General features: G+C 29.1%; 1 protein-coding gene across 1 annotated transcript in view; it reads left to right on the forward strand.

The window, feature by feature from the left end:
• The first annotated feature begins 2,802 nt into the window (after positions 1-2,802).
• LOC109606700 (formin-like protein) overlaps positions 2,803-19,218 on the forward strand; it is a 35,199-nt gene continuing 18,783 nt past the window's right edge. Inside the window, exons 1-2 of the mRNA XM_049967983.1 lie at positions 2,803-3,162; positions 17,643-17,726. Of these exons, the coding sequence (XP_049823940.1) occupies positions 2,992-3,162; positions 17,643-17,726 (255 nt within the window). The 5' untranslated portion in view covers positions 2,803-2,991. The remainder of the gene's footprint in view (positions 3,163-17,642; positions 17,727-19,218) is intronic.

The following is a 19,218-nucleotide window of genomic DNA, read 5'->3' on the forward strand; positions in this document are numbered from 1 at the left end:
ATATAACTCACTAAGTATTAGTGATACTAGTTCATCGCAACATATTACATATAATTAAAAAAAATAATAATTTTTATTTCGTCACACTCAGTAAAAATCAGTTGGAAATTTATTCAATATTTTAAATAACATTCTTCTTCATTATAAAAATTAATTCAGGCTTCAAATTTTTAGGACGTTTTCTTCATTGATATATATTTTTTTAATTACCCAATTCATTTACCTCGAAGTACCAATAATTAGTAAAAAATTGTTCTGTAATAATTCCTGGTTTTTCTCAGGAGAGGAGAGTTACAGGTTATATTTGAACGATGTATGGTTTTTCATATTTTCAGTCCCTGATAACAATTTTTATAATTTTTTGATATGATAAAGTCCATATTTGAATACAATTTAAATAAATATTTTTTGGCTTATAAAAATATGTACTACCTAGGTTTGATTTAATTTAAGTGCACGCCACTACTTAAAATAGAAAACCATTCAATTTTTAATGTAAAAAATTAATTATCTTTAACAATTGTGCAAATTTATTTGTGTGCATCCATCCGACTTCTTAGAAATGAACGAAATACCACTTGCAAAACCATAGTTGAAGAATTTTCCACACGTGTTTTTACTCATATTTTATGGTTCGGTATTTCCAGACGCTGTTTTCAATCCACAATTGACAACCTCGAAAACAAGTAAACATTCATATAAACAATTGTTGTTTTTCTTTCTTAAACGCACATTTTGTAATTGTTGCTTGTATTGATATTTACGAAAACAAATTACAACCAGTAAGACAAACTGGACGAAATTTTGTTCAAAATCAAAACACCAAATTGCAGGTTTCAGTTATCGTAATCCGGATTACGATAATTTTTCCAAATTTGTAGTTTTTTTGTGGTTTAGATAATATGTATTTATTAAAGCAATTAACTAAAATTAAATCAAATTTCCATAAATTAATTTGCAGATGTGGTAAAATATTTCCGCCCTTTTTTGATATTGTAATTACAAACAACGAAGATAAGTTTTCTACGACTTTCATTATTATTGAAAGTCATTAAAAGATAATTTCCATCAAATCATACAGTTGGTTTTGCACTGTTAATCAATTTAATCATTGCCTAATTACTAATTTACTGACGCCCATTGTCAATAATTCATTAATTAATTTATAATAGTAAATAAATGCAATAAACCAAATATATAATAAATTTTAATGAATCAGTTGCACGTGCCGTAAAATGCATTATCTTAAAAAATATTTCCGTTCTTTTTGATATGTTATTCTAATAAGTTGTAAATACAGCCCACAAAGATAAGCTTCCTATGAAAAAATTACAAGTTTCATTTTTATTGAGAATTTTTATTTATAGAACAGACATTTTATACATATATTATATTTGACATATCTTTAAATGAATAAATAAGTAGAAATTTATCTTAAATATGTCAATATTTATTTAGCTTTTTTAGTTTTGAAACAGAAACAGTGTCCTGAGATATTTAAATAGATATGATAAACTGAATTAAGTTATTGTCAAAATATTAATTCTTTATGAAAGTAATATTTGATTTTATTATTTTTCATTAAAATTTAGTTTTAATAAATAATAATTGAGAGACATTACAAGTCATGCCACACAAAAATTGTTTTCTATTGCAGATTATCTGACAAACGTCTATTATAATATTTTTTATAGTAAAACAGTTATTGAAATTTGTATCCTTCATCACCACCAAGTTTCGGATATAAAAAACGTTGCACAACAATTAAATCTGTCACAGAATTAAAAAAAAAATATTTTTTAATGAATTTATTTTTACTGGTTGATTGAATTGAACAACTGACTTCAATGTCCAGAGTTTAATTCTTTTAAAACTTTGATTGTCCTTATAAGCTTTCTAAAAATAATTTGTGATATTATTTTTAGAAAGCATTATATTTACTATTTTAGTCACGTATAATAACGGTCATAATTAATAAACTATATTAAAAATATATTACTACAATATATTAAATATATTTTTTCTTTTATTGTTGTGTCAACAATACAACTGGTCAATCTAATTTTATTCCTAGGGGTATTTTGTTTATTATAATTATTTAATCATTGGTCGAAATGAAACTGTAAGAAGTCTGAAAGAATATATATTTGTCGTATATTTGGAAAGTGGCATATAGGAGATAGGCCAAAATTAAAAAACAAAAAGAACAAAGTCTTAATGTGAAATTAAATAACACAGATTTAATCATTAAAAATCCCTTTCAAATTTCTTGTTGCTATATTTATATCTAGATCAATTCAGAAAAATATATGTAACATTTTATAAAATAAAAATATAGTAGTTTTTATAATATTTTATAAAACAACAATAGTAAATTAATATTATTTCAACTACTGTTTCTCAATCGAAGATAATTTATTTCAAAATTAATAATTATGTCACAATTTCTGCGTGAGAAAATATAAATATAAAATATGGTTTACAAAAACATAGATAAAATAAATTGTTAATTATTAAAACCAACTATTTAAAAAGAACTGCATACTGTGCTTAAGCATTTGATATCCGTGTATGGTGCTGCCACATTAAAAATTCAGTTCACACCAACAACCTCTCACCGAAACACCCAAACGAGAAACCTGCACGCGGTGAACAGATAGGCTCCAGAAACTTAGTACAAGCCCCGCCAGATGCTGCTCGCACCATCGCCGCATGCTATGCACGACTTCCCAAACAAAAACAAGCCGACAATCCCCACTCGAAAAAAGTTCCGGCGGGACCGTTCCCCTTGCCGCGGCGCAGTCAGTCAGTACCGCGCGATCTGTGTATGCCGTGAGCGTTGCGCAGCCACAAGACCCGGACGTGTGCGAGAAGGGAAACCTGTTGCGTGCAGTGCGAGAATCCCGTGCGTGATGTTAAAGGGGGCGCGTACCGGCCCCGTGGACATTACAGCGCGTTGATAAGGCGCAGAAAACGGACAACTGTAACATAATGGGGTTGACGATGTCGAAGGAGGCCCTGACGGGCGGCGAACCGGACCGGACGGACGGCGGTCGGTTGCACGGGAGACAGGCCAGCATCAGGCAGAGTACCATCAGGCCTAAGGCCAAACAGCCGATGCCCGAACCAAACGAACTCGAACGTAGATTCACCAAAGTCCTGGTAAGCGCGCCCTAGTGTTTCTGGTTGGACGGTGGGTCCGTTTTGCGGCACTGCCCGGGTCCGATTGTCGTTTGTTATTGTGTCGGGCACGTCGTAGGGATGGACCGACCGTTTGGTGGCCTTTCCCACGCTTGTCCCGAGGGAACGAACGGGAACGTGATAAAACGATATAACGAAACTATTGAGGTCTTGTGAAGCTTTGACTGGCGAAATTATCCAATAAACTTTAGGACACGCTTATAAAACAGTTTGTTAAAGCTGCTGGTTCAATCGAATCAATCTTGTTTTATTTAGTGTCAGTACGATTGGTACCAATTGATTGTTAACAAAGGCCTGTTGCAAACTATGTTAATTCAATTAATGTTTCTAAAATAATACTAGACAATCTGTAAGGTTTATTGATATTTTCATATCGGTAAGTCTAGATTATCATCTTTATTAATCACTCTGTAAACAAGTTTAATGATTTATTAAGATAACCTTAAACTGAGCAGCTGACTAAAGCATGTTTTTAAATTGAACTGAAATAATAAGAGATCTAACATTTTATAAAATGAAAAATGATGGTTCCAAAAAAAATTATTCGAAAATATGTTCAAATAATTTGGTACCGTACGCAATTAACTCATTAACTTCTGTGATCTCACTAGAAACAAAATTATGAATTAAAGTATAGCAAGAATGTTTGATTAATATAACACAAAATTGGTAGACTCATTTTATATATCATAAAGATATTTTCAAATAATTTCGTACCGTACTTAGACTTCCATGATGACTATAATAATATAATAATAATATAATATATAATTTTTAATTATTTTAACAAAATATTGGTTAAATATCAGAATTCGAATATTATTTTAAATAATGTCGTACCGTACTCAACCATTAAGATCTACATATTTATTACAAATAAAATTATGAACTAAACTATAGCAAGAATTTTTAATCAATTTAATAAAAAGATTTGTCGCAATTATTAAAATTCAAAAATACTTACCGTACTTAAGTACGGCAGTAATAATTAATATTAACTTCCATGAGCTCACTGCAACCAAAATTATGAAACAAACTAAAGCAAAAAATTTTAATTAATTTAATACAAAATTGCTAAACTAAGATATTTTCAAACAATTACGTACCGCATTTAACTATTTACTTCTATGACCTGACTATAAACAAAATTATAAAATAAAATAAGCAGGACTAGTTAATTAATTTAATAAAAAATTGCTAGACTTATAAGTATTAAAATTCGCTGTAATTTTAAACAATTACGTACCGTACTCAGTTATCGACATCTATGATCTCACTGTTTGTAAACAAAGTATAGTTAGTCCAAACCTGTAAATCCAATAAAATTAATATGCAACAATTTCATCCATCTCACGTCCTCGGAATAATTTAAACAAATAAGCATAGTTTTTATTGTATAATTAATTAATGTGACCAAATAAAATTGAATTGACAGATTAACAAGAATTTGGTACTTTATTAAGAAATATACTACTACTTTTAATTTTTTACAGGGTTATAATATCTATAAGAAAATAAAACAAACTACCCTATTTTATACATTTTTTTTTCGTCCATAATTTATTTGATAGTTCAACTTTGAAAACGTTCCGAGATAATATTCTGGATGTATGTTTATTTATACTGTTTCAGTATTCTATATAAAAAAGAATACTTAGCAAATATTTATTTAGTATAATTTGCATTATATTTAATTTGATACATTTCATATCAAGTTCCAGTAATAAAATGCAAGTTTTAGATTTAATGTTAGATAAATGTGATCCATATTGTTGTTAAATTTTAAAAAAAAAGTTAAATTTTATAGAGTACTTGGTACATGATGGTTTATAATTATAGATGTTATTGATATGATTGATTCTGTTGTTTATTTGACCTTAATCATCCCTTCTTTCTAATATAATCGATTCCTTACATTGAGAATTGATATATAAGTTCTCTTTCTTATATTTCATATATTCTTGCACATTTGTTTATTAGTAAGCGACTACGCACAAAAAAAATATATCGAACATATAATAAATAAATAAGATAAAAATATGAATCAATTATATAAATAACGGACACATAAAGGTTAATGTGATTCGCAAACTCCCACATAGTTTCAAATCCGAAAGCGAAATATTCATCTGATGGTAATTAATACGGCACAATTTTATTTTCCATTTTTTGTTCTTTGTTCGTGCAAACACGCCAAGTACCAGCAGCAGTAGTACTATCCAATAAAAAAAACGTAATAAACAGCAATTAAGTACATTAAATAGTGGCCTAGTGGTGGCATGTTTGATGTGTTTCATCAGTACATCGCGAACTTTCATTTAATTGTTATTAACATGCACACACCAATGCATATTTTTAGTTTCTTCCAATGCGTTATTATGAAAGTCGTTTTTGTTGTGCGTGTTAATTTCTGTAGTGGTTGAACCGTATAAACGAACACATTTCATTATCCGTGCGATCTCGATGCGAAAAATTCAATTATCGGAAATAGATCGACATAAAAACGGAGACTCCGAAACCAGTCCGTTGGCGGCATTATGAAAAATTCTGCACTCGTTACAAGGGCAGTCAACCTTTTGTTGGCTGTCGATATAGACAAACAAGTTTCTTGATGTCACAACAAATACTCATCCAACTTCGGATGTTTGTTGTGCACTGGTGTCAATAGTACCTAGACATACATACAAATTGTTTTCTTGTATCTTGATGTTTGAGATTCGACGAAGCACTTGGAATTTATTAATTTTGGTGAGTTTCACCTCGAAATTGGCCATGAAGATTAAAAGGTAAATTGCAAATGTGCGAACGATGAATCACTTGTTTTAGGTACTGAAGGAGTTTCAAATATCGGCAGTACCATTTGTGTTACTCTGACATTGAACATTTAAGTGCATCCTCAATTACAGTATAATATTATTTAGTTATGGAGTTACACTTGTACAAGTTTCTTGATATCACAACATATAATTCCACATTGGACTATGTTGTATACTCCTGTCAATAATACCTAAACATATCTACATATTTTTGGTTTTTAGGCTTGAAAGTTCTTAATATCTCAACAAATACTCGACCAACTTCTGGTACTTGTGCTGTAGTGTTAATATCATTTAGAAATGTAAATTATTGTGCTGTATCTTAATATTTGATATTTGACGACGCACCTATTGGTTTTTGTAATAAATTTAAATACATTTTACCTCTAAATTGGCCATAATAAGTAAAAGGTTAAAGAATTACTTATTTAAAGTACAAAAGAGGTTCCACACAAAGATCTACAGCATCATATGTGGCCATCCTGGCCGTGGCAATATAGGTACCATTCGCAATGGATATTGTACAATATTATATAATTTATGCAGTGGGACTTGAACAAGGTTCTTGATATCACAACAAACACTCATCCAACTTCTGATCCATGATTCTGATCCCGTCCAACTTATATTAGTTTTGGCAATATATTTTACCCAAAAATTGGTCATAAATGGTAAAATGTAAATTAAATCTAGTTTTGATGAATAACTTATTTCAAATACAGAAGAACTTTCAACGATCAACAGTATGATTTGTCTTTCTTTGTTAATGAGAAATTAAGTGTATCCTCAAAGGATACTGTTTAATATTATGCAATTTATAAAATTACACTAGAACAAGTTTCTTGATGACACAAGAAATACTCGTCTAACTTCGGATGTTTGTTTTACATTGGTGTCAATAGTACCCAGAAATACAAATTGATGTGTTGTATCCCAATATTTGAGATTTGAAGACACACTTCAGTGGAATTTGTTAATTTTGGTAAATTTAAATACAATTTACCTTGAAATTGGCCATGAGTAAGTGTAATGTAAATTACTAATCTACGACGGATGAATCACCTATCCCAAATTTTGAAGTAGTCCACACCAATGAAAATTTAAGTTCATCCTCAGTGGATACAGTTCAATATTATACGGTTTATGGCGTTAGACCATTAGACTATTTTGATGCATCAAACGGAACTAACCAATTCAGTTCATCTAGTCGAACACACATGTAGCCGCATATTATTCCATTACCGGCTAGGAAAACGATACAAATACATTTTGAATTAGATGAACATCGTACACGACCGCCCGTTATCTAATGGACACATTCATATTCTAATTGTTTTTGTTCTCACCGAGCTTGGCAATTTACGTTCGCAGATGATGAAATGCTCAGTTTTAAATGGGGCCGGATTAAAGGAATTGCCAAAGTTGCGGACGATAATGAAATGAAACAGTCAACCGCCGAAAAGTTCATGATAATAATAAAACTCCGACGCCCGTTTCGTACTAGGTGGAGGGCGTGAATTGTTTTGGTTTTATGTGCATAATCAAGACAGAGCATCAACGAGGACACTAAAAACGTCTGGGCAACATTCATATTCAGTGCAATGTTCTAACTATTAACTTGAATCTTAACATTGATTGTAAAATAATTAATTTTAATCTATTATTAAACTATTTTTGCTATTGCACTCTAATTGGATGACAAACTTTGGTTTCTCTTAAATACCCAGTTCGTTGATAATTATCACTGATATTTATAAATATCATGATAATTTTCAAGTAATAATCATCATTGATAATTACAGCGATAAAGAGTGATTCCAAAGATTCTCAATTTATCAAATAAATATTGAATCATAGACATTTGAAAATCTCTGTTTTTAATTTCGTTTTCTATTGGTTTTAGAGTTAATTAGTTCTTTTTTGTACCACATTTTATTTAGAAGTTTGCTTAAGATTTAGAATTTCATTGCTCTTCTATAATTCATTCAGAAAACCAAAATTTTTTGAATATATGATTTTTCAAAATCAAACACATTTGAAAATTTGTATTAAATTATTTCAGTTCTTAACAATGTCTTTATATTGATTTATAGAATAAATGTTTGTTTTTTATTAACCTAACTGATGAATTTATCAAAAACATTTATAACTATCAAGATAATGATCAAATTTTGCTAATTATACATTTATGGTTAAGAGCCTCCAGAGAATCTCCAAATTTTTTGTTTATGTTTTTTCAAATGAAAAGTATTTGAAAATCTGTATTTTTATTTTCTAAATTATTTCAATTCTTAACAATGTTTTTTATTGATTCTTATAATAAATGTTTGTTTTTCATTAATATGACTAATGAATTTATAAAAAATATATAACTACCAGGATAATAATCAAATTTTGACAATTCTACAAATAATAATCAAATTTTAATAATTATCGTGATATTTGTGTTTTATAAATATCAAATGATAATTTGAATTAGATTCTTTAGATTCTTTAGATACTTTAGATTCTTTAGATTCTTTAGATTCTTTAGATTCTTTAAATTCTTTAGGTTCTTCAGATTCTTTAGATTCTTTAGATTCTTTAGATTCTTTAGATTCTTTAGATTCTTTAGATTCTTTAGATTCTTTAGATTCTTTAGATTCTTTAGATTCTTTAGATTCTTTAGATTCTTTAGATTCTTTAGATTCTTTAGATTCTTTAGATTCTTTAGATTCTTTAGATTCTTTAGATTAATATAAAGAATTATTCATTATTTTATTTTTTTATTATTTAATATATAATTATAAAATATTGTTAGTTATAATTATAGTATGTAATTATAAATTTTTAGAATTCATAAAATAAATCCGACAATTCTAATAGCCGTTTCAGGTATTGCAACATTAAAAACAAATGTACAGTTTGATATCGGTTTAAAATTGCCAACGAGGTTTTAGCATAATGTATGAAAAAATGCACACACTCCACTGATTAGCAATTCAAATTGGTGGCGGCTTTTGTTTACGATTTTACACGCAAAGTGTGATGTCCTTGTCGACAATCACTTACCGTGACTCAAGGTCCAAAAAAGTACCACGTAAAAAAAGGAAAACCATCGAAACATGCGTTAGCCAAAATAAAATGGGCAAATGTTTTTTTGGGGAGGGGGTTCTTTAATAAACTTCCAGGAACGCACAAAGCCTCCTCTACACGAAGGGATTCCATTATGAGCCGTCTGTCTAATATGCACAATAATAGACCGCAGACTATAGCCATATCTGATGTCAAATACCTCCGTTAAGGTGTGACCCAAGCGTGTCTCGACGGTATGGTTTTTTTATGTAACACGAAAACCTTTTCGCTGCAATCATTTGTACACGTTAAGGCCCCATAAAGCTACTCCATTTTAATTTACTAATTGCACTGCTGGAAATTACTTGTGCACGTGACCAACAACGGTGGTTTCTTTTCAAATCGACTCGTCGATTGTCAATTACAATTTGTATTATCGGCCTTTCTGTGCCTTCATTGTACTTATTTCTATCGATCAACTTTTGTGCACGAATCGTGAATACCTGAATTATTATTTCCTAATTAAGTTGCACTCTTTGCGGTGATCGTGGTGTTTCTGACCCTGGTTGAAATTCCTCATAAACAAATTAAGTTTCAATGAGTAATGTGCAAACCAATTATAGCCCACGTGTGTAATAAAATATTAACAGACCAAGATTACCAAAACATTTATTTGTATATTTATGAATAATTACCAAAGGGTATTAGTCATAATACTACAAATAAAGCGTACTATCTTTCAAAAAACCGGTTTATTTAGCATTAGTGGTTATGGCTAGACAAATACAATGTTATGTTGACTAATATTTACAACTATAAAGTTTGCGATACAAGATTAGATACGCAGGTCTTCTTTAAAGATATTTTATGATATTTTGTGGAAATGTGCATTAGATTAATCCAATAAGTATTTGATACTAGTTTTTGGCGTTAATAACTTCCAATTCACATGTAAACAACACAAACTAGATAACTATTAGTGGTAAGAGTGATATAGAAGAATTTTTCAAAAACAACTCAATTTTGTGGAAAAAGATCAAACTATGAAATCAATTTATTAGTAAGGGACATTCTGGTATTAACAATGATTTCATTATTTTTCAATTAATTTCAAACATTTTAACAACTATCCTAATAATTATCAAATTGTGATAATTATCATAATACATATTTGTGCTTAAATGCTTAAATAAATATCAATATTTCAATGTTCTTCTAAAAATCATTCAAAGAACTTCCAGAGAACTTCTAAAATTTTTTGGAATAAATGTATTTTTCAAATCAATAACATTTGAAAATCTGTATTAATTTATTTTCTAAATTATATCTATTCTCAACAATGTATTTTTTATCAAATAATAATAATAATAATAATAATAATAATAATATAAAATTATTAAATAATCAGGATAATAACCAAATTAATCCAATAATAAGTATTTGGGACTAGTTTTTGGCGTTAACAACTTCAATCCACCTGTAAACAACACAAACTAGATAAATATTAGTGATAAGAGTGATAAAGATGCTCAAAATTTTCAAAAACAACATAATTCTTTGGAAAAAGATCAATCTATGAACTCAATTTATTAGTAAGGGACATCTGGTATTAACAATGATTTCATTAATTTTTAATTAAATTCAAAAATTTTAACAACTGTCCTAATAATTATCAAATTTTGATAATTATCATGATACATATTTGTGCTTTATAAATATCAAATAATAATTTTCAATGATGATTATATTAAAATTGATAAAAAATTTCAGTAAATCATCTAAAATTCATTCAAAGATCTTCCAGAGAACTTTATATTTTTTTCATATCAAAAACATTTGAAAATCTGTATTAATTTATTTTCCAAATTATTTCTGTTCTCAATAATGTATTTTCATTGATTTTTAGTATAAATGCTTATTTTTTATTAACCACACTGTTCATTTATCAAATAATATATAAAAACATTAAATAATCAGGATAATAACCAAATTTTGACAATTATCCAAATAATCTAATTTTGATGATAATTTTATTATATTATTATTATATATTATACATATATGCTTTTCATAAACAACTCACAATTCTGTGGAAAAAGATTAATCTACGAAATCATTTTATTAATAAGGGTAAAACCAAAATACGGAGATCCTGGTATTAACAATGATTTCATTAATTTTTGCGAATTCCTACGACAATAATGGGAAATCTACATCCTTCCCACTTTGTAGTTAGATCGATTTTCTGCACCACAGTTACGGAACGTGATTTTCCATTGCGTTAACAACGAATCGAATTCGTTTTTCCGTTATCGATCGACAGTCGTTCCGCGTACCCGACTGGTCTTTTTCTCCCCCCGCATTGCAAAAACCAGATTTTGCAATAGGCCTGTTCTCTGCCTACTTGCCGACTAGTTTCTGGATTTGAAAAGATCGCCGCGTGTAGGTTTGGCGAGAGAGTTTACAATGCACTCCGCGGGGCCCGACATTCTCTCTCTCTACCCTCCTCTTTTGCCCGCGTAGGCGGAAAATACCAGGTGACAATATATTGTTGCAACATTTTGCAACGGGTTTTTTTTTCTGTTGTGGTTACTGAATATTATTGGTAATAGGCATATGGTTCATTAGACTGTAAAGAAACCACATGTTTAGACTTTTTTTAATTTCATTCTTTTTCCAAAGTTAATAATAACCGATATGAAAGTGGTCAAATTTAAAGTTTTTCCCCGATTTATATAAATCTTTTGGTGGCTTTCACTACTAAAATTGTTTCGCTTTTCTTAAATCTTCTCTTTAAACCATTATTTTTGAATAAATATTGATGAAGGAAGTTTTTTTAAATTTTAGAATCTGTATTTTTGAACAAAATTGATGAAGGGAGGTATTTTAAATTTTGGTACAGTTCTAATTTTTTTACTTCTTTACATCTAAAATATAAAATTTTTGCATCTTTTTCATGAAGTTTGGTGAAAGAAAGTTTTTTAAACTTTTAGAGTCCTTTTTATTTCTTGATATATTCTGTGCTATGGTGAAATTTAAAATTTGGCGAAAGGTTTTTCAACGTTTAAAACCGTTTTAATATTTTTTACCTTTTTTGTGTCTTGTGTGACGGTCAAACTTAATATTTTTCATCTTCTAAATCGTACACTCCTTGTTGATTTGTTTGTTTACCCATTTTTGTAGAAAATAAATTATAAGTAAACTTTTGGAGACATTTATGTTTAAAATATTCAATTTGTTATAATGAATTTAGATTGGTTGCTGTTACAGTTATTAATAACTTATAAATACGTCAATATTTTTGCTCTGTAAATACAGCATTTAACTAGAACCCGTTAGTTATGGGGCACCCCGTTTAGATTAACTTCCTGTAACGTCAATAGTAAACAAACTCGATTAGCACAATTTTATTTGTCAACAATAACCATCATTATTTACAGCTTCGTAATTAGATAAAGCTACCTATTGTGTCTATTGTTTAAATATTGTTTGTTGTTTCATTAAATGATTAATGGCCTGATGCTTTTATTTATCTAAAAATATTACAAATGTAAATAAATAAATATAATTATGAAATTGGACCACTCACAAAATGTTAATTCTTCTGTTAATTAATGCCAAAAATCATGTTTTTATGTTAAAACCCGCATCACAACCCGCATGGTGTTTTCCCTTCTGAATTTTTTTTTTGATGACCATAGATTAACTGGAGGGATTTGTTTATCTATTTTGAATTATAATGTAGCGTAAACGAAACTGCTCTAGTGTTTTTTTAATACCTTCTTTATCAATTTGTACTTGGAATTAATTTTGTAAATATGGAATTTTTATGAGTAGTACTTTCCTAGTAGTAGAAAATGTATTTATCAGTGAGAATCCATTCATAAATATATATATTTAAACATGACAGTATTAGTACTTATCTACTACTCTCATTTCAAAGGACAAGAGAAACCATGGGTTGAACAAAACAAAAATAAAACTGGAAAAATAATTTTGATAAATTAAATGTCCAGTTCTAGGTAAAACCAAAACATGTTCGAATAAACGAGGACCGTTCCTAAATGGCTAAAACTGAAAATAAACGAGAATAATTGCCACCATAAATACGATCGTATTCCGCTTAATTATTACGGCCTTCGCCGTTGCTGCTGGTGAAAAATGCACTTCAAATGTTAAGACTGTCAGTCGTTGGAACTTCGACCTCAGATAATGCGACGCGCGTTGGCTGCTGAACACATTACGGAAATCTAAATGTTGTGTTAAAAATAAATTACCTGCGGATGCGTCGAACAAGTCCTGCACAAAAGGCTGCTTGTTTTTGTTTCAACTGTTGGTTATAAAGATTGTAAAAGTGATGATACTGTGATACCGTGGCTGTCGTAATTATATGTTTGTTTGTTGGATGTTTAAATATTAAGAAACTTATCAGAATTCTATTTAGAAAATTTTTTTTATTAAATTATATTAATATGAATGTCGAATTTTCTTGATACATATGAAAAATTGATAAATATCAATTTGTGATATTTATCTGTAAAATTATCAAAATTTGATAATTATAAGTAAAATAACGGACTTGTTGGATATTAAGAGATTTATTTATTTTAATTTTTAAAAAAAATTCTTTTTTTATAAAAAAATAACATAAATATCGGGTTTCCTTGATATAGGAAAAATTATCAAATTTCGATAATTATCATATTGACTAATCAAAATATCAACAAAATTTGATAATTTCAGATATTTATAATTGCGTAAATATTATAAATTGAATAAAATTGAGAAATTCAAAATTATACAATTATCAGATATTTATTGCAAATTAAATCTACTTAGAATAAGTAAAATAACGGATTTGTTCGATGTTGAGAGATTTATCAGAATTTTTTAAAATAATATTTTATATATTTTTTTTTTAATTAAAAAAATAAATAAAATATTTAATATTTTTTTTAGAATAATTGTTTTTTTTTATTATAACTTAAAATAAAAAAAAATAGAAATAATATCGAAAAAATGAGTTATATGTCTTGTTTAATTATGCACAATTTAGTGAAAGTAAATAAAATAACAGATATCCAAATTTGATAATTATAGGGTATTTATTCAACAAAATTTTAAGTAAACTAAATTAAGTGTATCAAAAATGATGCTTTTGTTTTAATTATTGGGATAATTATCAAATTTTGATAATTATTAAGTATTTATTCATCAAATCAAACTTTTAGAACTTTTATTTATCTCAAAATCTTTTCTATTATTAATTTGATTAGTAATGCTAAATGAGATTGATTATCATTTGTTAAAAAGAATAAAATAGCAATAATTCTAAAAATTCATGATTATCTGGTATGCATTCATCAAATTATCAAAATTTAATAATTTTCAAATATTTACTTTTATTTTATTTATTTATATACATTGTTAATTATGCACAATCATTTTAAATTAAGTAAAATTTTCAATATATAGAAAAATGATTAATAATTTTGAAACTACCACATTTTTATAATTATTAGGTATTTATTTATTAAAATGTTTTTAATTTAGTTAATTATAATTTGTAATAAATTTAATGCTATGAGGTCGTATCTATTCATCAAATCATCACCATTCATCATTTTCTCATAAATTATTTTATTTAATCTTGTTTAATTTTAAGGGCTTTATTAGAATTTTTTAGAACAATTGTTCTTTAATTATATATTAATGAATTAAAATGTAAAATAATTGATTTGACTATATTGAACAAAACAGTTTTGAATATCAAAAATTGATAATAATCCTATTTATTCAACTTTCTTACAGCAAGCAGAAAAAACACCAGTAGACATTTCATCACCATCTGGTTTATAATTCCATTCTAAATTTGAGCAACTTCCACTCTTACTCGTTATCGAGCTGGAACTTCTTCGTTCACAATTACCAATACAGTGATAAAATGGATCGAGTATTATAATCCGGTTGCGAGTCAGGTCGGTACGTTCAACTGGCAATAAATTACCCACCCCGGTAATTAACTAGATGCACGTTATAAATCATGCAGTTTTAAATTTTATATTATTTCCACATTCCCGACTACCTATAGCGCCGTTAATGCGGCAATAAACATCCTGCCTGGACGGATGAATTATCCTGGCCACGGACTGTTTTGAGTCCGCAATAAAAAGAAGTGTGCGCCAGTATCTGTGTGGCACATCCATCGGTCGTTGATACCGACAGACAATGCCGCATTGTGCTTATCGAAACTAATCGCCGGAGTAATAAATTATGATGGGCAGGCTTTATCAATGCATAAGTAAGTAATTAAAACAGTCGCGGGACGCGACCGTCTCTTTTAATTTTACACGAATTACGCTCATTTAAAATTTAAAAAAATGACCGTAAAAAGTCTTTTAATCGTCGGCGGTTCTGGCCAGTTTGTCGCATGTGTACGATAGGTACAGTTATCCGATGTGGCAACCGGTGAGCCAAGGGCTCCCCCCGAATGTGAGTCACACGAAGGTGCATTTTAAAATGGACGACGACAGTGGCAAAAGCACCGTCACCACATAAAACCACCTCTTTTATATATCAAGCCTATTTCCTGTAAGTGACGACACTTCCTGCAAAAACCGAAAAACCGTGAACATATCCCAGAAAACACTTGGCATAGATAGTACCGATTGTGCACGAACTGTTTTGTCATCTGAAAGTGTACCGCAAACAGATGATAATGAAGTTTTTTTTTCAACAAGCAGACGAGAGACACTTTACACAGTGCTCCGTAATTTACGATCATTTTTTTATAAACGCTCTTAAACAAACACTCGTTTATAAAAAAAATGTGTCTGAATGGAACGGCTTTACGCGGGCTCTATTTATATTCGCGTTAAGGCGCAACAGTTTTAACTGGAAAACCGTTATATTTAGAAACGCCTCTTAAACTTCACTAACCTTTCCGAAGACTGGCGCATTACACTATTAATAGATGAATGAAATTACCTATGAAATGGAAAGTAGAGGCCCGTTAAAAGGCAATGGAATAGATTATTTATTTTATTTTTAGACGTCAATCATTTCATGTGTATGCTGGTTTGTTATATAAATGATAAATTGTGTTGATCTATTTTATTTGTTGATTGGTGAATTATAAACAATAACATAACGTTACCTTTTTATGTTGTTAAAATAATGCCCTATCAAAATCACTTTTTGCTAATAATTACCATTGAAAGCTGTCACCATAACCAAATTATCATTGATAATTTTCGTCTTAATTTGTGTTCAAATCATATTTATAATAGAATTAAAAACAAATAAATAGTTATTAAAAACTTATAATAAAAATAAAAGGAGATAATTCCAAATACAATTAATAGATAAATCAATATTCTCTGATAATTATCACTATTAGTTAATTATCTCGAATATTATCATAATGCCTTTTAATTATTAAAAGATTGATCAAGAAATTTTGTCCAGAATTAATATAAAACTTTATCTAAATATTACACTTTCACAAAATCAAATAAAAATGTTATTAAATAGTACATAATAAAAAAATTGTTTCAAATAAACTATATTTGTTAAATAAATCTGTTTGAATCTCTATAATATCCTGTCAAAATCAAGATTTGCTGATAAGTGCTGTTGATAATTATCACCATTTTATCATTTATAATTGTCGCGATAATTAAATTTCTTGTTTATTATCTTATCGTTTATGTTTTGATAATAATCAAATAATTATCGGTTAATAGTCTAATCTACAATTATCGAGAAACAGAAAGAAAATCTATAAAAATATAAACAGGTAAATATTTTGTCATCTGCTATTTTATTTGTTTAATTAGTTCATAATATTGAGATTGTCGTTTTTTTTAAATCATGGGACAAACAATAATTTGTAATAATGAAAATTTAAATAAATTAATTTTTCTCTTAATCGGATAAGAATTATCAAATTTTGATTTAAAAGTTCTCACAATTATATGCAAAATTATCAAATTTTGATAATTCACCATTTTTGAAAATAAGCAAAGTAATAGATTTGTGTATTATAAAAATTGATAATTATCTATCTATATTTAAAATAAATATCAGATTTTTAAGAGCCCTGTTTAATCTTAGAGCTTTAATTTAAGTTTTTAGTTTTTTATTAATGATTTAGTGTAATTTTTTATATCTTTAACAAAATTTCTTTAAAATTAGCAAAACAATAGTTTAAAATAAATTTATAATTGATCATGATCAAATTTTGATATTTATGCTATCTTAATTATAAATTATGTGTTTTCACATCATGAATCCGATTCTTTTAAATCATTTTAGCAAATATATAATTGAAATTATCACAAATAAAAGGAAAATAATCTCACTAATCAGCTTTTATTATTTTACAATTGTTTTAAAGGCAAAAGATTAATAATAACGGTTTAAACTAAACAAATCAAAAGTATTATCAGCTCCATTAATAATATTTCTTTTATGGTTACTCATACGACTGATAATATGATAAATACGTTTACATGACCCAATTGTATTATAGTGGAGCAATATAATTGATAGTGAATCATTCTATTTCAGGCCTCAATGGACTTGCCGCCCGATAAGGCAAAACTGCTGAAAAGTTACGACTCAGAAAAGAAATGGGATATTATCTGTGATCAGGTAAGCCTAAAATATTCGTTTTTTGTTTTATTTTATTACTATCAAATATGCAAGAATTGTATTACCAAACAAAACTGTTTCTAGCGAAAGTAATTTTAATAGTGCCATTAATAATGATGAGTTGAATTATATTACCTTATTATGTAATAAGAAGACACATTTATGCATTTTATAGTCCATGAAACATATAGGTTTCAGTTACGTAAGTCGTAAATATTATTTCCAAAGATGCGAGAGAAAATTTTAATTCGTATTAACTTCACGGGGTTTAAAAGATTTTTCCGACCAACACGAAGTCATTACCATATAATACAATGATCTTAAATTAACATAGTTATCTGGAGCGTTTCCGAAGCTGAACACTGATGGTTAACAAGCCTAGTTCTGGTTTGTAAATTAATAATGACATAAATTCCAGCCAACCATTAGATTGGTTACACGATTTTGTGAGTGTAATTTTGTTCTTCACATGAGTTCCAGTTTCCGGTTCAAAAGAGTCATGATAAACGTTGACTTTATCTTCAATATTTTGGGGATCAATGTCTGGCAATTCCGTTGGTGATGCACACGTGCAATTCCCATAAAAATGCCTCTTTAATTAACGCACCAGTTGCTGAATGACATCCTGATTGAACGGATACCACAACCATAACTTTGATTTTATGGAATGCCTTCTGTCATTACTCGGTAAATAAATTGTTTATTTTGTACTAGCGTACCATTCAATTGGTTCCTTTCCATAAACCGTTCACAGGTAATTTGACTTGCACATGTTTCCTGTACCATTATTTCAAGTGCCCGATAATTCGTTTAACCGCTGGATCAGAACGATTTCACGTTTGGAAGAATGCGAACCCTTTTCCTTCTGGTTATGGGTAAGAATTTCGTCGTGTCGCCTTGGTTTTTCGTAACGGAGCAGTGATTCCACCGGGTGGGTAGGGATGCACATTCTGGTGTGGGTGTACCGGGCAGCAAGACGACGGTGGGCATGGATGCTGGAGAGCTGGCTCGCTGAACCGGTTTGGCATTTCACGGCGACCTGACTCATTTGTACCATAAATAATTTTATGGTTACATAAAGCAAGGGCAGAGGAGACCAAAGGTCTGGCACATGTCTGTTAAAAACTGTAAACTGGGCGATGGTTCTTGTAGGTTTCTGTGTTGGTGGCCCTTTGTCTCAGATTTTGATTGTCCCTTTGTTTCCGTTCTGGTTTGCAAATTTTGTTGTTTCCCCGTCGTTGTGTGTGAACACTAATTGTGAGTTAAGGCTTCTCTTATCGTATCTGGAGACGGTTCAGAACAAGTGTCCACTTACAGTATCAGATTAACTACCAGTGCAATCAACAAGTTGAATTTGCATTGCAACTTGCTCAGGATCGACGTTTTGTAAAAATTGCGTCGGCCACATTCCTTGTCAATAAACGACATTTTTACCATCGTCTTCCGATTAACGTCGATTTTTAGGTATTGGACTTGAAGGCGTTCAAGTGCC

Source organism: Aethina tumida, chromosome 5 (genome assembly GCF_024364675.1).
Source record: "Aethina tumida isolate Nest 87 chromosome 5, icAetTumi1.1, whole genome shotgun sequence".
NCBI classification, from domain to species: domain Eukaryota; kingdom Metazoa; phylum Arthropoda; class Insecta; order Coleoptera; family Nitidulidae; genus Aethina; species Aethina tumida.